Below are 19,806 nucleotides of genomic sequence, written 5' to 3' on the forward strand. Positions count from 1 at the left end.
AGGCTCTATGAGGCTATAAAAGACAGTACGTTACTGTGGCTCATGCAAAACTATGGCTCGTGAACACACAAGCTATGGCCGGTGTACACAGTGGTTACTCCCTATGGTCTGAGTATCTACAGGGCTGACAAGGGACTAGTAAAGTCTAATAGAGAGTATTAGAGTCTGCTAAAGCCTAGTACACTCTAGTCTAGCCTAGTCCAGCCTGTTCCATGCTAGTATGACCTATACCACCCTCCCCATGTCTGTTCTCCCAACAGGCTAACTTTACTAGTCTCGGGTGCACTGTACTGTACTGTACTGTACTGTACTGTACTGTACTGTACTGTACTGTACTGTACTGTACTAGACTCTACTGGTCTCTAATAGGCTGTTTTAAGCTCTAGTAGGCTTTGCTAGGCTTTGCTGGGCTCTATGAGGGTATAAAAGATAGTACTTTACTGTGGCTCATGCAAAACTATGGCTCGTGAACACACAAGCTATGGCCCGTGTACACAGTGGTTACTCCCTATGGTCTGAGTATCTACAGGGCTGACAAGGGACTTGTAAAGTCTAATAGAGAGTATTAGAGTCTGCTAAAGCCTAGTACACTCTAGTCTAGCCTAGTCCAGCCTGTTCCATGCTAGTATGACCTATACCACCCTCCCCATGTCTGTTCTCCCAACAGGCTAACTTTACTAGTCTCGGGTGCACTGTACTGTACTGTACTGTACTGTACTGTACTGTACTGTACTGTACTGTACTAGACTCTACTGGTCTCTAATAGGCTGTTTTAAGCTCTAGTAGGCTTTGCTGGGCTCTATGAGGCTATAAAAGACAGTACTTTACTGTGGCTCATGCAAAACTATGGCTCGTGAACACACAAGCTATGGCCCGTGTACACAGTGGTTACTCCCTATGGTCTGAGTATCTACAGGGCTGACAAGGGACTAGTAAAGTCTAATAGAGAGTATTAGAGTCTGCTGAAGCCTAGTGCACTCTAGTCTAGCCTAGTCCAGCCTGTTCCATGCTAGTATGACCTATACCACCCTCCCCATGTCTGTTCTCCCAACAGGCTGGACTTTACTAGTCTCGGGTGCACTGTACTGTACTGTACTGTACTGTACTGTACTGTACTGTACTGTACTGTACTGTACTGTACTGTACTGTACTAGACTCTACTGGTCTCTAATAGGCTGTTTTAAGCTCTAGTAGGCTTTGCTAGGCTTTGCTGGGCTCTATGAGGGTATAAAAGACAGTACTTTACTGTGGCTCATGCAAAACTATGGCTCGTGAACACACAAGCTATGGCCCGTGTACACAGTGGTTACTCCCTATGGTCTGAGTATCTACAGGGCTGACAAGGGACTAGTAAAGTCTAATAGAGAGTATTAGAGTCTCTAGTCTAGCCTAGTCCAGCCTGTTAGTATGACCTATACCACCCTCCCCATGTCTGTTCTCCCAACAGGCTGGACTATACTAGTCTTGGGTGCACTGTACAGAACACAGAGAAAAAAAAAACTAAAACAGTAACTTCCGGGTGGTTTAACCACTTTCCCAAGGTTTTAGAAGGTCAAGATTGCCGTCATTCGATCCGGCGTCATCTAAATGGGGGGGGGGGCAAGATTGCCATCATTCGATCCAGCGTCTTCAAAACGGGGGGGGGGGGGGGGGGGGGGGGTAATATATATTAGGTCACTTAAAAAATAAAAATAAAAATATGCCCACCCCTGGAACAGGTAGTGAAATAAACCTAACTATTATCCCCCAACAGGGATTCAAACACCCCTAACCCTAACCCTAACCCTACAGCATTTTCTAACGCTGGTCTCTCATCAGAAGTTGGAAAAAAACAAAACAATCAAGCCCCCTTTGATGTCTGTGTCACATGTGCACGTGCCTGCAACAGATCAGAGGGTGGCAATTATAAGACACAGGTGTGTTAAAATGATGCAATCAAGGCTTTGACCAGCAGTGCAGACAGAGCTGTTGAAGGGTGAAGATCTTGAAGAGAAGCACAACTTAGAGTCTAGTACAGTACAGTACAGTACAGTACAATACAGTACAGTACAGTAAAGTACAGTGCACCCGCGACTAGTAAAGTTAGCCTGTTGGGAGAAGAGACATGGGGAGGGTGGTATAGGTCATACTAGCATGGAACAGGCTGGACTAGGCTAGACTAGAGTGCACTAGGCTTTAGCAGACTCTAATACTCTCTATTAGACTTTACTAGTCCCTTGTCAGCCCTGTAGATACTCAGACCATAGGGAGTAACCACTGTGTACACGGGCCATAGCTTGTGTGTTCACGAGCCATAGTTTTGCATGAGCCACAGTAAAGTACTGTCTTTTATACCCTCATAGAGCCCAGCAAAGCCTAGCAAAGCCTACTAGAGCTTAAAACAGCCTATTAGAGACCAGTAGAGTCTAGTACAGTACAGTACAGTACAGTACAGTACAGTACAGTGCACCCGAGACTAGTAAAGTCCAGCCTGTTGGGAGAACAGACATGGGGAGGGTGGTATAGGTCATACTAGCATGGAACAGGCTGGACTAGGCTTGACTAGAGTGCACTAGGCTTTAGCAGACTCTAATACTCTCTATTAGACTTTACTAGTCCCTTGTCAGCCCTGTAGATACTCAGACCATAGGGAGTAACCACTGTGTACACGGGCCATAGCTTGTGTGTTCACGAGCCATAGTTTTGCATGAGCCACAGTAAAGTACTGTCTTTTATACCCTCATAGAGCCCAGCAAAGCCTAGCAAAGCCTACTAGAGCTTAAAACAGCCTATTAGAGACCAGTAGAGTCTAGTAGAGTACAGTACAGTACAGTACAGTGCACCCGAGACAAGTAAAGTCCAGCCTGTTGGGAGAACAGACATGGGGAGGGTGGTATAGGTCATACTAGCATGGAAGAGGCTGGACTAGGCTAGACTAGAGTGCACTAGGCTTTAGCAGACTCTAATACTCTCTATTAGACTTTACTAGTCCCTTGTCAGCCCTGTAGATACTCAGACCATAGGGAGTAACCACTGTGTACACGGGCCATAGCTTGTGTGTTCACGAGCCATAGTTTTGCATGAGCCACAGTAAAGTACTGTCTTTTATACCCTCATAGAGCCCAGCAAAGCCTAGCAAAGCCTACTAGAGCTTAAAACAGCCTATTAGAGACCAGTAGAGTCTAGTACAGTACAGTACAGTACAGTACAGTACAGTACAGTGCACCCAAGACTAGTATAGTCCAGCCTGTTGGGAGAACAGACATGGGGAGGGTGGTATAGGTCATACTAGCATGGACCAGGCTGGACTAGGCTAGACTAGAGTGCACTAGGCTTTAGCAGACTCTAATACTCTCTATTAGACTTTACAAGTCCCTTGTCAGCCCTGTAGATACTCAGACCATAGGGAGTAACCACTGTGTACACGGGCCATAGCTTGTGTGTTCACGAGCCATAGTTTTGCATGAGCCACAGTAAAGTACTATCTTTTATACCCTCATAGAGCCCAGCAAAGCCTAGCAAAGCCTACTAGAGCTTAAAACAGCCTATTAAAGACCAGTAGAGTCTAGTAGAGTACAGTACAGTACAGTACAGTACAGTACAGTGCACCAGAGACTAGTAAAGTCCAGCCTGTTGGGAGAACAGACATGGGGAGGGTGGTATAGGTCATACTAGCATGGAACAGGCTGGACTAGGCTAGACTAGAGTGCACTAGGCTTTAGCAGACTCTAATACTCTCTATTAGACTTTACTAGTCCCTTGTCAGCCCTATAGATACTCAGACCATAGTGAGTAACCACTGTGTACACGGGCCATAGCTTGTGTGTTCACGAGCCATAGTTTTGCATGAGCCACAGTAAAGTACTATCTTTTATACCCTCATAGAGCCCAGCAAAGCCTAGCAAAGCCTACTAGAGCTTAAAACAGCCTATTAGAGACCAGTAGAGTCTAGTACAGTACAGTACAGTACAGTACAGTACAGTACAGTAAGCACCCGAGACTAGTAAAGTCCAGCCTGTTGGGAGAACAGACATGGGGAGGGTGGTATAGGTCATACTAGCATGGAACAGGCTGGACTAGGCTAGACTAGAGTGCACTAGGCTTCAGCAGACTCTAATACTCTCTATTAGACTTTACTAGTCCCTTGTCAGCCCTGTAGATACTCAGACCATAGGGAGTAACCACTGTGTACACGGGCCATAGCTTGTGTGTTCACGAGCCATAGTTTTGCATGAGCCACAGTAAAGTACTATCTTTTATACCCTCATAGAGCCCAGCAAAGCCTAGCAAAGCCTACTAGAGCTTAAAACAGCCTTTTAGAGACCAGTAGAGTCTAGTACAGTACAGTACAGTACAGTACAGTACAGTACAGTACAGTACAGTACAGTACAGTACAGTACAGTGCACCCGAGACTAGTAAAGTCCAGCCTGTTGGGAGAACAGACATGGGGAGGGTGGTATAGGTCATACTAGCATGGAACAGGCTGGACTAGGCTAGACTAGAGTGCACTAGGCTTTAGCAGACTCTAATACTCTCTATTAGACTTTACTAGTCCCTTGTCAGCCCTATAGATACTCAGACCATAGGGAGTAACCACTGTGTACACGGGCCATAGCTTGTGTGTTCACGAGCCATAGTTTTGCATGAGCCACAGTAAAGTACTGTCTTTTATACCCTCATAGAGCCCAGCAAAGCCTAGCAAAGCCTACTAGAGCTTAAAACAGCCTATTAGAGACCAGTAGAGTCTAGTACAGTACAGTACAGTACAGTACAGTACAGTACAGTACAGTACAGTACAGTACAGTACAGTACAGTACAGTACAGTACAGTACAGTACAGTGCACCCGAGACTAGTAAAGTCCAGCCTGTTGGGAGAACAGACATGGGGAGGGTGGTATAGGTCATACTAGCATGGAACAGGCTGGACTAGGCTAGACTAGAGTGCACTAGGCTTTAGCAGACTCTAATACTCTCTATTAGACTTTACTAGTCCCTTGTCAGCCCTGTAGATACTCAGACCATAGGGAGTAACCACTGTGTACACGGGCCATAGCTTGTGTGTTCACGAGCCATAGTTTTGCATGAGCCACAGTAAAGTACTGTCTTTTATAGCCTCATAGAGCCCAGCAAAGCCTACTAGAGCTTAAAACAGCCTATTAGAGACCAGTAGAGTCTAGTACAGTACAGTAGAGTACAGTACAGTACAGTACAGTACAGTGCACCCGAGACTAGTAAAGTTAGCCTGTTGGGAGAACAGACATGGGGAGGGTGGTATAGGTCATACTAGCATGGAACAGGCTGGACTAGGCTAGACTAGACTGTACTAGGCTTTAGCAGACTCTAATACTCTCTATTAGACTTTACAAGTCCCTTGTCAGCCCTGTAGATACTCAGACCATAGGGAGTAACCACTGTGTACACGGGCCATAGCTTGTGTGTTCACGAGCCATAGTTTTGCATGAGCCACTGTAAAGTACTATCTTTTATACCCTCATAGAGCCCAGCAAAGCCTAGCAAAGCCTACTAGAGCTTAAAACAGCCTATTAGAGACCAGTAGAGTCTAGTACAGTACAGTACAGTACAGTACAGTACAGTACAGTACAGTGCACCCGAGACTAGTAAAGTCCAGCCTGTTGGGAGAACAGACATGGGGAGGGTGGTATAGGTCATACTAGCATGGAACAGGCTGGACTAGGCTAGACTAGAGTGCACTAGGCTTTAGCAGACTCTAATACTCTCTATTAGACTTTACTAGTCCCTTGTCAGCCCTATAGATACTCAGACCATAGGGAGTAACCACTGTGTACACGGGCCATAGCTTGTGTGTTCACGAGCCATAGTTTTGCATGAGCCACAGTAAAGTACTGTCTTTTATACCCTCATAGAGCCCAGCAAAGCCTAGCAAAGCCTACTAGAGCTTAAAACAGCCTATTAGAGACCAGTAGAGTCTAGTACAGTACAGTACAGTACAGTGCACCCAAGACTAGTATAGTCCAGCCTGTTGGGAGAACAGACATGGGGAGGGTGGTATAGGTCATACTAGCATGGAACAGGCTGGACTAGGCTAGACTAGAGTGCACTAGGCTTTAGCAGACTCTAATACTCTCTATTAGACTTTACTAGTCCCTTGTCAGCCCTATAGATACTCAGACCATAGGGAGTAACCACTGTGTACACGGGCCATAGCTTGTGTGTTCACGAGCCATAGTTTTGCATGAGCCACAGTAAAGTACTATCTTTTATACCCTCATAGAGCCCAGCAAAGCCTAGCAAAGCCTACTAGAGCTTAAAACAGCCTATTCGAGACCAGTAGAGTCTAGTACAGTACAGTACAGTACAGTACAGTACAGTACAGTACAGTACAGTACAGTACAGTGCACCCGAGACTAGTAAAGTCCAGCCTGTTGGGAGAACAGACATGGGGAGGGTGGTATAGGTCATACTAGCATGGAACAGGCTGGACTAGGCTAGACTAGAGTGCACTAGGCTTTAGCAGACTCTAATACTCTCTATTAGACTTTACTAGTCCCTTGTCAGCCCTGTAGATACTCAGACCATAGGGAGTAACCACTGTGTACACGAGCCATAGCTTGTGTTCACGAGCCATAGTTTTGCATGAGCCACAGTAAAGTACTGTCTTTTATAGCCTCATAGAGCCCAGCAAAGCTTAGCAAAGCCTACTAGAGCTTAAAACAGCCTATTAGAGACCAGTAGAGTCTAGTACAGTACAGTACAGTACAGTACAGTACAGTACAGTACAGTACAGTACAGTACAGTACAGTGCACCCAAGACTAGTATAGTCCAGCCTGTTGGGAGAACAGACATGGGGAGGGTGGTGTAGGTCATACTAGCATGGAACAGGCTGGACTAGGCGGGAATTGGCGATAAACAGCGTCCCGGGAGGTCACACGATGGTAAACGCCATTTACCATAGCATAGTATGGGAGGTGTACACAATGTACACAGCCCATAGTTCTAATAGTAGGCTGTTTCCCATAGTATAGTGTGGGAGGTGTACACTGTTCACTTCTAATAGTTGTGGCTCATAGCCTGGCACCCTGTGGAATTATGATTGAACTGCAAGATAGGACCCTAAAATGTAAACAAAGGGAAAAACATCCGTGTGGGTAATCCGTAAAACCGATGGTCGAACAAGTGGTGTTCACGCGCAGAGGGGGGCCCACAGGACATTTAGAGTCCGCCCCCTGAATTTTCACGGCCCCACAGGCCGCACAGTGGGGCCTGGAAATTTGGACTGTTCACCGGCCATAGCCGCTATGGATGGTGAACACAAAAACCTATAAGGGTAATAATAATAATAATAATAATAAGGGTAATAATAATAATAATAATAATAAATCTTATATCCTGTAGCTACAGTAGACAATGTCTATCAGAACCAACCATCAGGTCTTTCTCAATCTCTTCATAAAGTTCATCCAGTCTCTCCTCTCGTCCATCCATGGCAGTGCTGGCCTCATGGTGGCGCTTTTCCCACTCTTCTACATAGGCGTCATCCAAATCCTTATATGCCAGGACCAATGTACGTAGACCATCGCCGGCATACTCCTGTTGAGGCAAGGTCAAACAAAAACAAATTAAACACACATACATAGTGTACACATACAGTACACTAGTGATGCGTGGGAATTATAGTAGCACAATTGTCAGGACTGAGCTAAAGCAGTTATTTATTGTTTCTCAGCAGCAAAACCCCATCCCCAGGTGCGCCCCAAGGAGGTTAAGAACAAATGAATATTGATGCTTCCATGTAAAGAAGAAATTGGTCTTGACTTGCTATGAGTGTAAATAAGACAGATGGTTTATTATTAACTCTATGGCTGCCAATGACGTATATATACGTCTTTTAATTATCAGCTGTTGTCCGCCAAAGACGTATATATACGTCATGGAAAAAAAAAAAAAAAGAAAAAAAATTTTTTTTTTTTTTTGCATTTTTTTATAATTTCAACCCTTGTCGAATTACGAACAGATTAGGAGCTAAAAATGTTCGAAGATTTGCTGCTCCATTCACTTCAATGTTAAAATTCAAACGGACAAACAATTCACTTTGTTTTTTGGTTTAAAACTACTGGTTTTGAGCTATATTGAAACATCAAACAACACATGTCAACGAGGTCAAAATGACCTCGTTGACATTTGTGAAACCACACCTGAATCTCATCTGTGATTAGAAACCATCTGGGGATCAATCATACTGGAGGAAAAAAATCTGTGGCTACGCGAACAGGTACCAAAATCATGGCAAAACCCTGGCAGAGGCTACAGACTGTTCTGAAAAAACTCTGGCAGGCAGAGAGTTAAGCAATGGTATGTTCTGATGGGCCTGTGTTCTGTTTATAATACAATATAATACAATGTGGGCAGTACGCTTGATGTCCGCTGTCTGGAGAGTAAGAAAGGCCTCTGGATTAGAGGCCGAGGGCCTCTGTGTGCAGACAATTATGATTCACGATGAAACGCATAAAAAGTATATAGAGTACAGATACTTTGTTTACTCTTACTCTGCTTACTTTCTTAGAGTAAATGTTCTAAGCATGCTTAACGAACAATGATTTCACGTCTGGGAAAGTGGCCACGAAGGGAGAGAAGATGCCTCCCACAGGAGATTGATCGGACACAAGAGGCAGATCATGAGTTGTGCACTAGGTCAAAGTGAACTTATGGGGAAATCGATGTCTTGTGTTACACCTAGAAATCACATGCAGATAACCATCTGGCCTGGTCACAAGATGGTTAATATTGCATAATATTAAGAAATAGATGAAAAGAGGAGGAGGAGAGACCTATTGCCTACTGACAGTCTGAAGGGGTATAAATAGTACTTATGTGTGTGCAATCGACAGAATTGGACCAGAGAGAATTCGACCATCGCTTGCTTATGCTATGCTACTTGTAACCTAACTGCACAGAATAATTTTGTGAAAAAAGCATTTTGTGATAGCGTCGCTGTCCATTGTGTGTAAGGGCACATCTGCCTCTCTCTCCTGTCTCTCCCCCTATTCTCCTATTTTCCTATTCTCCCATCTCTCTTTCAATTTGTGTATTTTATCCCCGTGTAATAAACACATGCTGCAAGAGCTTCAACAATACTCCATATGCTTTTCTTTGCATGTGTGACTGTGTTGACCCAACCTCCCAAACCCGATATGTTTTCTAGACCCGCGGGTTATTCGTTGGCCCATGCATTACTAACAAACACACTGCAAATTGTAATTGTCATTAAATAATAATATTGCTTAATGCAAAATGTAACAAAAGTGACTTTTACACATAGAGTTTTACACTGGAAGAATAACAGTACGGTAATAATGAAGAAACTACTACTAGTAATAATAAAATGTTATGGATGTAATAATATATATTTTATTATGCTAATATTCTAGGTTTGTTTGCATTGCATATAATTTGTATATACACTATAGCACTCATCTCAGAGCAGAATTTACATGGTACTGTAAGTACATAAAGTAAACAAGTAAATAAATAATGTATCACTCACATTGAGGTGAGAAGTGGTAAGCTCCATCAGTTTGTTGCAGGATGGATGAAGTCTTTCATAGATAATGGTGTCTGCTCCCTTGCAGTACAGAGTCAGCTTACCTTCAGGGTTTCGGACTGAACAACACATGGAGGGACTTAGAATTTGTCATATGTTTTATCTAACTAATATATTTTCTAAATTCTGTGCATGGAAGGATCATTGCACACACTAGTCATGTAGTCTATCTGAAAAATGAAAATGAAAATATCTTCTTCAATAAACTTTAAAATTCCTGTTGGTACCCATGTTACACCAACATTTAATTACGCATCAAAATATGTCACTCCAGAGGTCACAGTTTTGCAATTGCTGTAAGTTTAGGATGAAAGTAAATGTGATTGATTGATTTAAATATCTCATTTAAATTGATAGATCTTAGGATCTGTCAGATCTTCTATCTTTCATGTCAAAATACAATAAAAAAAGTCCTTTTTAGATCAACTGTAATTGGATAAAATGGCAGTATTTCCCACAAGTGCCATGATATTATGTAACCTGGGTGTAACTACTGTAATTAACAATCTCATACACAAACCAACCCTTTACAGGTGACCCTGCCACCCTCTCACCTCACGGGAGCACAGGACTTGCGTTTAGCTACATGTACTTCTGGGGTCACAGAATTCGATAGATCCAATTCTGGTGTAACAACCATTTTCTCTCAGTCTCACCTATGACGGACATCCTTTTGCGGACGTTATTGAAGTCCAGAACGGCCAGCAGGTCGTAGGTGACTTGCTTCCCCATTTCCATCACCACGATGGTCTCTGGTGTACGTGACCGAAAGACAAACCCAAAGTTCCTCGCTGCAGTCACAAGAGCACCCTCATCAGGAGACTGGGCCTGATAGAACAATTCTCCTGCAGGGAGGAAAGGTTGAGAGGAGAGGAATAAAACATATAATCAAAAAAAGGCATGCATGCTGATTTGATCACATTCTACGTAAATGTCTAGTTGACCATTCAGATTGCTTGCTCAGAAATGCCTGTTGTGTAATGGATTAGAGGTGAATGGGCCGTCTAAGTATCAGAAGGTCCCCGGTTCATAATTAATTGTTTATTATATTGTAAAATTCTATGCACTGTTGCGCTGTAGAAGATGCCTACCTACCTTCTTTCTTCTCCTCAGACATGACGGTGTGGCACAGCGCCAGCAGGCGAAAGAAGGCCTGGGGTTCTGGGTTTCCGTCTCTCACCGTCTCCACCAGGCTGTGGTCGTGAAAAACGAACTTGGGGTCGGCCAGCTTATTCCAGGAGAAATCCACTTTCTCTGTCTTCTGCAGAAGAGGAGATGTGAGGAGGAATGACAAATACTGAGTTCCATGGAATACAAGGTGTATCGTCATACTGTCATATTGTCGATGTCAGGCAGAAACTTTATGTCCAAAACAGTTACTTTTCAGGATTTTTTTTTTAATAAAACCCACAGAAACACCTTCGTCCCTGTTTTGGAACTTTCAAAATCTTTCAAAACTTTTCAATAATAGATCTACAAGCTGTGACGCATCGCGATGCTATATGTGAGCTTGTAGATCGGTGATTTTAGTTACTTTTACACTAACACTATAATATAGTACTACATAGTATAGCATTCATTTATTTAAAAAAAAGGTTTCTCTGACAATATTACTTCTGTCCCCTCACCTCTGTTATTTCCACCCTGTGTCCATGAAAGTCGAACAACTCCCCTGGATAAAAGAGGAAAAAAAGATGATCAGATACCTAATGTTCAATCAAAGCTGGGTATAATGTTGTGGTTCACATTCCTGTGATGCATTCCCACAACTGCTGTTGCAGACCTGCAAATCACAACTTTCATACTTTCATGTTCCCTCTTTGACTGCCAGAGTATTTTCATAAAGTACTCCGCCAGTGCCAGCGATTTTCTTGTTTTTATATTTTGTAATTTTTCATTCAAATAAATTGTCAGAGTGCTTTTTTAAACACATACGACAAATCTGCCACTAGAGAGCAGCAAATAGACAGCTTGATCAGCTCGCTGACTCACTCGCCCCCCCCCACACCCAGTCAAACAGTCAAATACATCAAACCGGATGTGACGTGTTCTCAGATTGTCCGATCGGCCAAAATTACGATGTGATACATGACGGCGATGACTGTTCGTCACCCAGACTATAGATTGTAGAAGTTGACCTCTCCGTTCGTTTATTATACCGTGTGAAAAACCGTGTGTTTCCCTATTCTAGCCGAAAATTACCGGGGAAAAACAATGAAAACCGGAAACGGAATCTGCGTAATAAAACCGGATGCAGGTGTGGGTGAAGTAAGTGGAACTCGAAACCAAGATTGAAAATTAAGCAGCATAGCGCGATCAGAGATTAAACAATGAATGCGCGTCCAACGCGTCTAACGCGTCGACGGCCAACTGGACAAACTAGCAATTGACGCGATATCGAGTCAACGGCATTTAATATGAATGTGATGATGAGCATAACGTTTTGTTCTACATAGTATGTATGGAAGGTGCTAATAAAATTCTGTTTTTTTTATTTTTATTTGCTGGGGGGGAGGGGGGATTCCATGCCTCTACTTTTGTAGTCATACAGAAGTACTGTATATAGGGCTCAAGTGGTTAAGAAAATGATGGTTTGTTTAACAAATCAAACCCTGATAATGTTATTACCGTATGACTTTCCATTGATGGAGCACTTGTTGAAAGTCATAATGTTCTGAGTGAGGGTCCCAGTCTTGTCACTGAAGATGTATTTGATCTGTCCCAGCTCTTCGTTTAGGGTGGTGGTTCTGGCCTGGGCAGCTGTGTCATTTTTGGGGTAGTACATCTTCCTGTCCCAGTCGATGTAGAAGCTGTTGCCCAGACGTATGATCTCCACACTGAGCCAACACACAGACAACAGACATGTTTAGATATAGACAAACAGATACAGAGGCAGGTAGAATAGATGATGGACAGACAGACAGACAGACAGACAGACAGACAGACAGACAGACAGACAGACAGACAGACAGAAATACTTTATTGGTCAAAACATTTAAACAGCACAGAGATAGAGTAAAACGTTTAGGCTAAAAGGATAACACTCAAAGTCCCGGGGACTTGTTTCCATTGAGGTCCTATCATGTATTAAATTCATCAACAGAGCATAGAATATTAACTCTTTAATACATGTCATCAACAAATACAAAAAGCTATATTTACAGAGGCAGACAGACAGACAGACAGACAGATGCAGTATGCACTATGAAACGGATGCAGACAGCAGAAACAAACGATATAGAACAACAGAGAGGCAGACAGACAGATACAGGGAGGGATAGAGTGCTTATGTGTTCACCTGACATATAGAGATATGGGGACCACTGTGTTGAGGATGATGACGTAGGACCAGAAGGAGAGGAAGGCTGAAAAACCAGCGCTGATGTCATCTGGGCGTGGGAGAAATGCGGTGAACACGGAGCCTTCCCTCACCTCCCAGATGGCATTGCCAATGGCCAGGATGGTGCACATGGTGGCAAGGAAGCCAAAGATCTGGGGAGAAAAGTAAATAATAGTAATGTGATTATACTACTGTGTATTCTGCTGCTGAAACAAGTGCTGTCTGTCATTCTGTCTGTCTGTCGGTCAAGTTAAAGTTGTCTGGCTGTCTCTGAGTCTGTCAGGCCCATATATGGACTGGACATGCCCGAAGCCAGCGCAAATTGCTGTTGTTAGGCAACTGTTAACGTCAGCGCAAATCAGTGTTGTTACAGAATGTTTATTTTGCGTGTGACGTCAGTGAGAGGCAGAGGGAGGGAGAGAGAGAGGGAGATCAGCGAGAGAGACAGTACACGCACGCACGCACGCACGCACGCACGCACGCACGCACACACACACACACACACACACACACACACACACACACACACACACACACACACACACACACACACACACACACACACACACACACACACACACACACACACACACACACACACACACACACACACACACACACACACAGTTCGCTAATGTTCAATGAACATTGAGCTGATAACATTTTCTGCTTTGATATTGCATGCGTGTGTGCGTGCATGTGTGCGTGCATGTGTGCGTGCGTGTGTGCGTGCATGCCTGTGTGTTTGGCAGATGTGACAGACTTACACACAACACAAGCACATTCATTAAGTGATCAATGCTGGTTCGTTTGAACGTGGTCTTTCCACAATTCTGCATCAGCTTGGTGTCTGGACCTGGAGAGGATGAAATACATAGAATCATGTAGACATATACGTCAGTCATAATGTACAACATACAGGGCATAAAAAGTTACAGTATTTAGTTACTGTATAATTAAAATATACGTAGAATCGTCTAATAACAGCATGACATCCCTCTCCAAGATACTAAGTGTGCACAAATTAAACCACTTTCAATCTGGCATCCCCATTTTGGGCATGTCATTAAATTCAAATTGAGTGAAAATACCCACATTTCCAAAAGTTTCAAAATGCATGGCAATAGCAGATCTGCAAGCTCACAATACATCACAGTGCAAGAGGTTGGGGACCTCTTGCACTGCGGTGTTGCTTGGCTTCAAGAACAGATTGCAAAACAAAAATAGTAAGTTAATTCCATCACAATGTTCAGGCTCACCTCCAAAAACCACCAGGCCATAGCACCAGCCTGTGTTCCTCAGAGTGCATCCTCTGAGGAGAATTTTGTCATTATCCAAAGAGTATGAGTCTCCATTCAGTGTCAATGTCCCCTTGAATTTGTCCAGGTGGTTGTTAGGAGGCTCACACCGCACCTCACCTGGTTCACAGAGATATCACATGTCAATAAAACAGAGAGAATAATTACACAAGCATGGCAGGATTGCACACTTTCTTTTTTTGTAATTGAATTGATGAATGCAATAGTTGCAATTATTCATTATAATTGTTAAGTGTTAATCAGAGCCATTGAGTGAGAGAGAATTTCGACACCCATAGATTTCTATAATAATTCAAATAATATTCAATATTCTATCATTTTTTGCCAACATTATATAGTTTTGTCAATAAAATAGATTTTTCTTTCCTCTCCTCTTACCGTTGAAGTTGGCTAGTGCCTCAATGCTGTTGCCCATCTCTCCAGTTACAGTCAGGGCCTGTTTCACCTTTAGGTTGGTCTCCCTGTGTGTGGGGGTGGGGGACAACAAGAGGTCAAGTGACTTGACTTGGAGAGGGGTCACAAATGAAACAGAGATACAGAGATACTTAAAACCTCTTTATACATAACATCGCGGTTGGGCAGAAACCTATTACATATTTTAACCTTTTATGTTTTTTAGTAAATGAACGTCCTACTTCATCGTACAAAAGTAGTGAAAATAGCTAATCTATAAGCTCACAACACGTCATGATGTGACACATTATGCCCTTGTAGGCCAGCTATTTTAGCTACTTTTGATATATTTGGAAAGTTAGAGTGGTTTTGGTGGTCTGTAGTTTTTAAAATTAACAAATGAAAAGTATTAACAAGAGCTTGTGACTAAATAATAACTACATCGGATCCCATCTTTTTCCCATTTCCTGAAAAGTAACGCTTTTGGACCTACTGTATAAGGTTGCTACCCGACAGAGACAATATAGCATAATTGTAATTGTAAAAAGGAAGGACATATATACATTACCCATCTAATTCAGCAGTTTCAATGTAAATCAGATTGAGAGGCTCACTGCTGGACAGCAGCAGAAGATCAGCCTAGAGAATATGAATATAAAATAAGAAATAAAGATAAAGAAAATAAAAATACATTTGGCATTAGCATGCATCTCACCTGTAGATCATGTCCAGATATTATTTAACCAGATTCTAAATACCTGTCATCCCATATACATTATTGTTGCTGTCAAGCAAAAACATTGTATCTCCATATTTAAACTTTGTATGTTTTGCTGAAGGAGTTTGAGTATCACGGGGTCTTGTTCACAAGTGGGGGGAGGATGGAGCAGGAGATCAGGCAGAGAATCGGAGCAGCAGGAGTGGTATTGTAGTTGCTGTACCGTACTGTTGAGACGAAAAGAGAGCTGAGCCAGAAGGCAAAGCTCTCGATATAACGAGCATTCTTCGTTCCTACTCTCACCTATGGTCATGAAGAGTGGGTCATGACTGAAAGAGTAAGATTGCGGATACAATCGGTCAAAACGAGTTTTCTCAGACGGATGGCCGGCCTCTCCCTTGGAGATAGGGTGAGAAGTTCAGTCATCCGCGAGAGACTCTGAGTGGGTCCTCACTGCACGTCCTACTGGGAGGAGACCCCCTGGCAGACCAAGGACCAGATGGGGGGATTATATCTCCACACTGGCCTTGGAATGCCTCAGGATCCCCCAGGAGGAAGTGGCTAATGCTCTTCCCTTGCTCGGGAAAGGGAAGTCTGGAGCTCTCTGCTGGAACAGTTGCGCCCATGTTTTTCGTAAATTAATGCCCTGCTTCGTCATACTACCCAATGTCAAACAAAAGTAGCAAAAATAGCCGATTTAAGGGATTGGACTTCAATCCATCCATCCCCAGGGTGTCTGAGGTGCATTTACACCCACATTTTTATGTGGCACATAATGCTGGGTGTAAACAGGCCAGGGTCTCAGAGATAACACAGGTGCTTGCTGTAGATTATGATGATAAGATAAAGATATATTGTATTGTCCCCATTGGGAACTTTGTCTTGATTCTATGCTGATGCTACTATCTCTAAAAACCATCAACACCAATGCATAGTGCAACCTGTATAATACCAATACAAACAATATGTGTATTTATGCCACTTGCAAAATGTAGCTTCATGTGCAAACACCATTTCCTGAAGTAAAAGCAGTTTTTTAAAGTTGGTACTGTAGGAACAGGAAGAAAAGAGCTGTATGTGTATTTAAATCAGTATGCATTTTATGTCAGTTCCACTTGTCCACAAACTTACTGTGACAAATTGGTTGTTCTCCAGTCTGATGATGTCTCCAACTTGAACATTCATCCATTTTTCACTGCTCATCCTGGTGAATTACAAAGACATAAAGTATAAAATGATAATAAAAATTGGTGCAAGAGAATATAATTACTTGGACAGACACATGTATGGTTGAATTTTGTTCTGGTGGCCAAAGAGAGTTGATTTACGAGAGACAAGGCCTGATGGACAGCCAGACATATATTTTTCTGTGAATTTTGTTTTCGTGGGCAAGAAGTGACTTACTCTCCATCGATGAGGACATCCACCTTGCGATTATTTACCTGCCTGTCACTTTTATGTCTGTTCTGTTAGGTTGGGATAGCAGAGGAAGGAGGAAAAACAATTGATACAGAGGGTCAGAGTACTGTTATATACATGTATGGACATAATATAGCCATTTGATTTAGACTTTGGCAAGTTCAGTAGTTTCAGGCATTGGAACTTCATTGTTTTGGTTTCAGAGTGGACTATTCAAAATAATGACTATTCTTTTAATGTATTAATACTTTTTTCTTTTTTCCCCCCCAATTTAGGTATGTCAATTAATCCTCCCCACACATTTCTGTGTTGCCACCGCTCTTGCACCCTTTATTGGCTCACCTGCCAGTGAGGATCCCCCACAACGAGGACAAAGCGCCTCTTTAATCTACTTTTACGTTTATTTATGGGACTGTGCACGTTAATGAACATTCAATACATGTACTTGTACAAGAAATGAATCAATTGAACATGATTTCATGTAAACATGCCGGATATAGCTAGAAGCTAATATCCATCCATCCGTAGTCCTACAAAAAAAAAATAACTGCCTACAAATAAAATGTAAATTACCATAACTAATTTAAGCCTAACTAACCACCTTAATACCTACTATAACGTCTAATACAATAGAATATCTTAAGACTATTTTGACATATCTAAGATAATATCGACGGTCACATGTTTGAGACATTGTTTAAGTTGTGTTTTAAAGGTACACAGGGTGGGGTTTTCCCTTAGAAGCTAATCCATTATAGGCTTTCCTTGATGGAGAGGACATTCTGTCCAAAAGTGGTCTGCCTACGATAGACCTCACAGTCCCCTCTGGGGTCTGACCTAGTGCCACGTCCAGTGTCTCTCTTTCCTGTGGATAAAATCACACACTGGAAGAGGAGCCAGTCCATGCAGGCACTTAAAGACAAAGCAGAGACTTTTAACCTATGAAGACCGGGAACACATCTGTGTCATTTTAAGATTTATTTGGCTATTCAAAGAAGATAGAAGATATACAAGCTTATAGCGTGGCACCGAGTGCTTGTAGATCTGCTATTTTTGAAAAATCTTGAAAATGTGTGCAAATCTTTGAATATATATGTTCTAAAGCGAACATTTTTAACTCCGATCTGTGCTTCTGGGGTTCCCTGGAAAAACATATTTTGAGATGGGGGTCCGCGGCCAAATACATATATATGGGCCACCCGAGCGCCTTATAATACTTTTTAGTATTGTGATTATATGGCCTCATTTAATGATCAGCTGTCTTGATAGAAAATGGGCATTATAACTTACGATGTCATCGTTGGCGTCCTTGATTGCTGTCATGGACAACACCAGCATCAGAGGAACAACCGTGGTGAACCAGGAGAGAGAGGAGATCGCTGGAATTACCTGAGGTTAGAGCCCACACACACACACACACACACACACACACACACACACACACACACACAAACAGTCAAAGTAAGTTGACAACTTACAAACCGGATATCCGGCATAATCCAAGTAGTGAATTGCAACATACAGTATCAGTATTATATGTTTATATATTCGGGTTTTTTTAAGAGAGAGAGGTGAAAATGTCTAACCTGAAGGATGAGGAGGCAAAAGAAGTAGGCATTGGCAAGTCGCTGGAGCTGCTCGAAAAGGTTAAGTGGCAGGAAGTTGAAAAGGTTGTATTTGGAGGTCTTGATGGCATTGTCCTGAGAAGAGAACAATGCCTCATATGTAATTTGTCGTACAACGGTCCCATGCACCGAAAATAGCCCATCTACAAGCTCACCATTGTGTGCTAGAGTATAAATTAAGCATATAACATCCACTATACTGCATATCTGACACTATGTGAACAGATAACTTACAACAATAGACTAAAAGGATTACTGGATTATGATGACATACACAACATGGCCAAAAATACGTAGATACCCCTTCTAATTACTATTGATGACAATTTCAGTTTCAAGATATATAACTCTGATTGGCTGAAGTGCAAGGGGACTGGAATTCCTTCAAGGCTGCAGCCGTAGAGTCAAATGTAGAGGCAAAGCCTCTGTGGTCCCATTCTGTGAGCTTGTGAGTGGTGAAGTATGTAGCATGTAAAATCACTCATCCTCAGTTGCAGCACTCACTAATGAATTCCAAAATGCCTCTGGAAGCAACATCAGCACAAGATCTGCTCGTCATGAGCTTCATGAAATACTGTACGTTTTCATGGCGAACAACTGCAAACAAGTAAGATCACCATGCACGATGCCAAAGCATAAGCTGGGATGCTAGAAAGCTCATTGCCTTTGGAGCAGTGGAAACACTTTCTCTGGAGTCATTAACCTCTTGAACCCTTGAATACTTAGTTGACCGCTCCTTTTTTTCCTCTACATAAAATCTCTTCGCTGAAAATAGCCAACTGTTATAACAGCAAAGGGGTGGTCAACTCCATATTAATGGCCATGATTTTGTAATGAGATATCAGACATAGCGGTGTCCACATACTGTACTATTGACCATGTGGTGAATAGGCTCTATACTATATATGACATACCTTACAATAATTTACCACTTTTATGGGCTGTATGAGTCAATGTACAGTAAATAAATATCTAAAGCCCACTAAAGTATGTCCTTATCAGAATCACAAACGGTAACAGAAATAAATAACTTTTTGCTCTTTCACTCACAGCATATTGATAGGACAAGTTGAAGGGTCTGTCATTGGCTCGTAGGAATCTCTCCTCCTCTATAAGAGACAACACAGAATACATTGAGATGTAAGATGTAAGATCAAAGGAAAGAGCTAAGCCACTTTTATCACCATGTATAGCAAAAGTACAGAAATGTGTCTAGGTTAGTGGAGATTGATAGCATATGGATAATGTATGGTTTCACATATATACAGAATATAGTAGAGCAGGGAACAGTACTCACGTTGTGGACATGCTATCTGTCTACACATCAAAAGGTACAATTATAGTCCTATACAAAGACACTTAGCCTGGGATCTCACCTTGCACTTTCTCCCCACCACACAACTGACCAATGGATGACACTAGTGAGCCCAT

The 19,806-nt window shown here is 42.5% G+C and overlaps 1 protein-coding gene across 1 annotated transcript in view; it reads right to left on the bottom strand.

Moving 5' to 3' along the window:
• Positions 1–19,806, bottom strand: part of LOC311037886 (phospholipid-transporting ATPase ID-like) — a gene marked incomplete at both ends in the record, with an annotated part of 31,424 nt that extends 11,618 nt beyond the window's left edge. Inside the window, 17 exons of the mRNA XM_084047178.1 lie at positions 7,386–7,550; positions 9,505–9,620; positions 10,218–10,406; positions 10,657–10,822; positions 11,190–11,233; positions 12,190–12,398; positions 12,860–13,053; positions 13,669–13,757; positions 14,161–14,319; positions 14,599–14,681; positions 15,182–15,252; positions 16,463–16,535; positions 16,736–16,797; positions 18,041–18,139; positions 18,337–18,450; positions 19,426–19,484; positions 19,752–19,806. Coding sequence (XP_083903304.1) covers positions 7,386–7,550; positions 9,505–9,620; positions 10,218–10,406; positions 10,657–10,822; positions 11,190–11,233; positions 12,190–12,398; positions 12,860–13,053; positions 13,669–13,757; positions 14,161–14,319; positions 14,599–14,681; positions 15,182–15,252; positions 16,463–16,535; positions 16,736–16,797; positions 18,041–18,139; positions 18,337–18,450; positions 19,426–19,484; positions 19,752–19,806 — 1,947 coding nt within the window. The remainder of the gene's footprint in view (positions 1–7,385; positions 7,551–9,504; positions 9,621–10,217; positions 10,407–10,656; positions 10,823–11,189; positions 11,234–12,189; positions 12,399–12,859; positions 13,054–13,668; positions 13,758–14,160; positions 14,320–14,598; positions 14,682–15,181; positions 15,253–16,462; positions 16,536–16,735; positions 16,798–18,040; positions 18,140–18,336; positions 18,451–19,425; positions 19,485–19,751) is intronic.

This window comes from Gymnoscopelus microlampas (assembly GCF_963454915.1).
Source record: "Gymnoscopelus microlampas genome assembly, chromosome: 21".
Classification (NCBI taxonomy): Eukaryota; Metazoa; Chordata; class Actinopteri; order Myctophiformes; family Myctophidae; genus Gymnoscopelus; species Gymnoscopelus microlampas.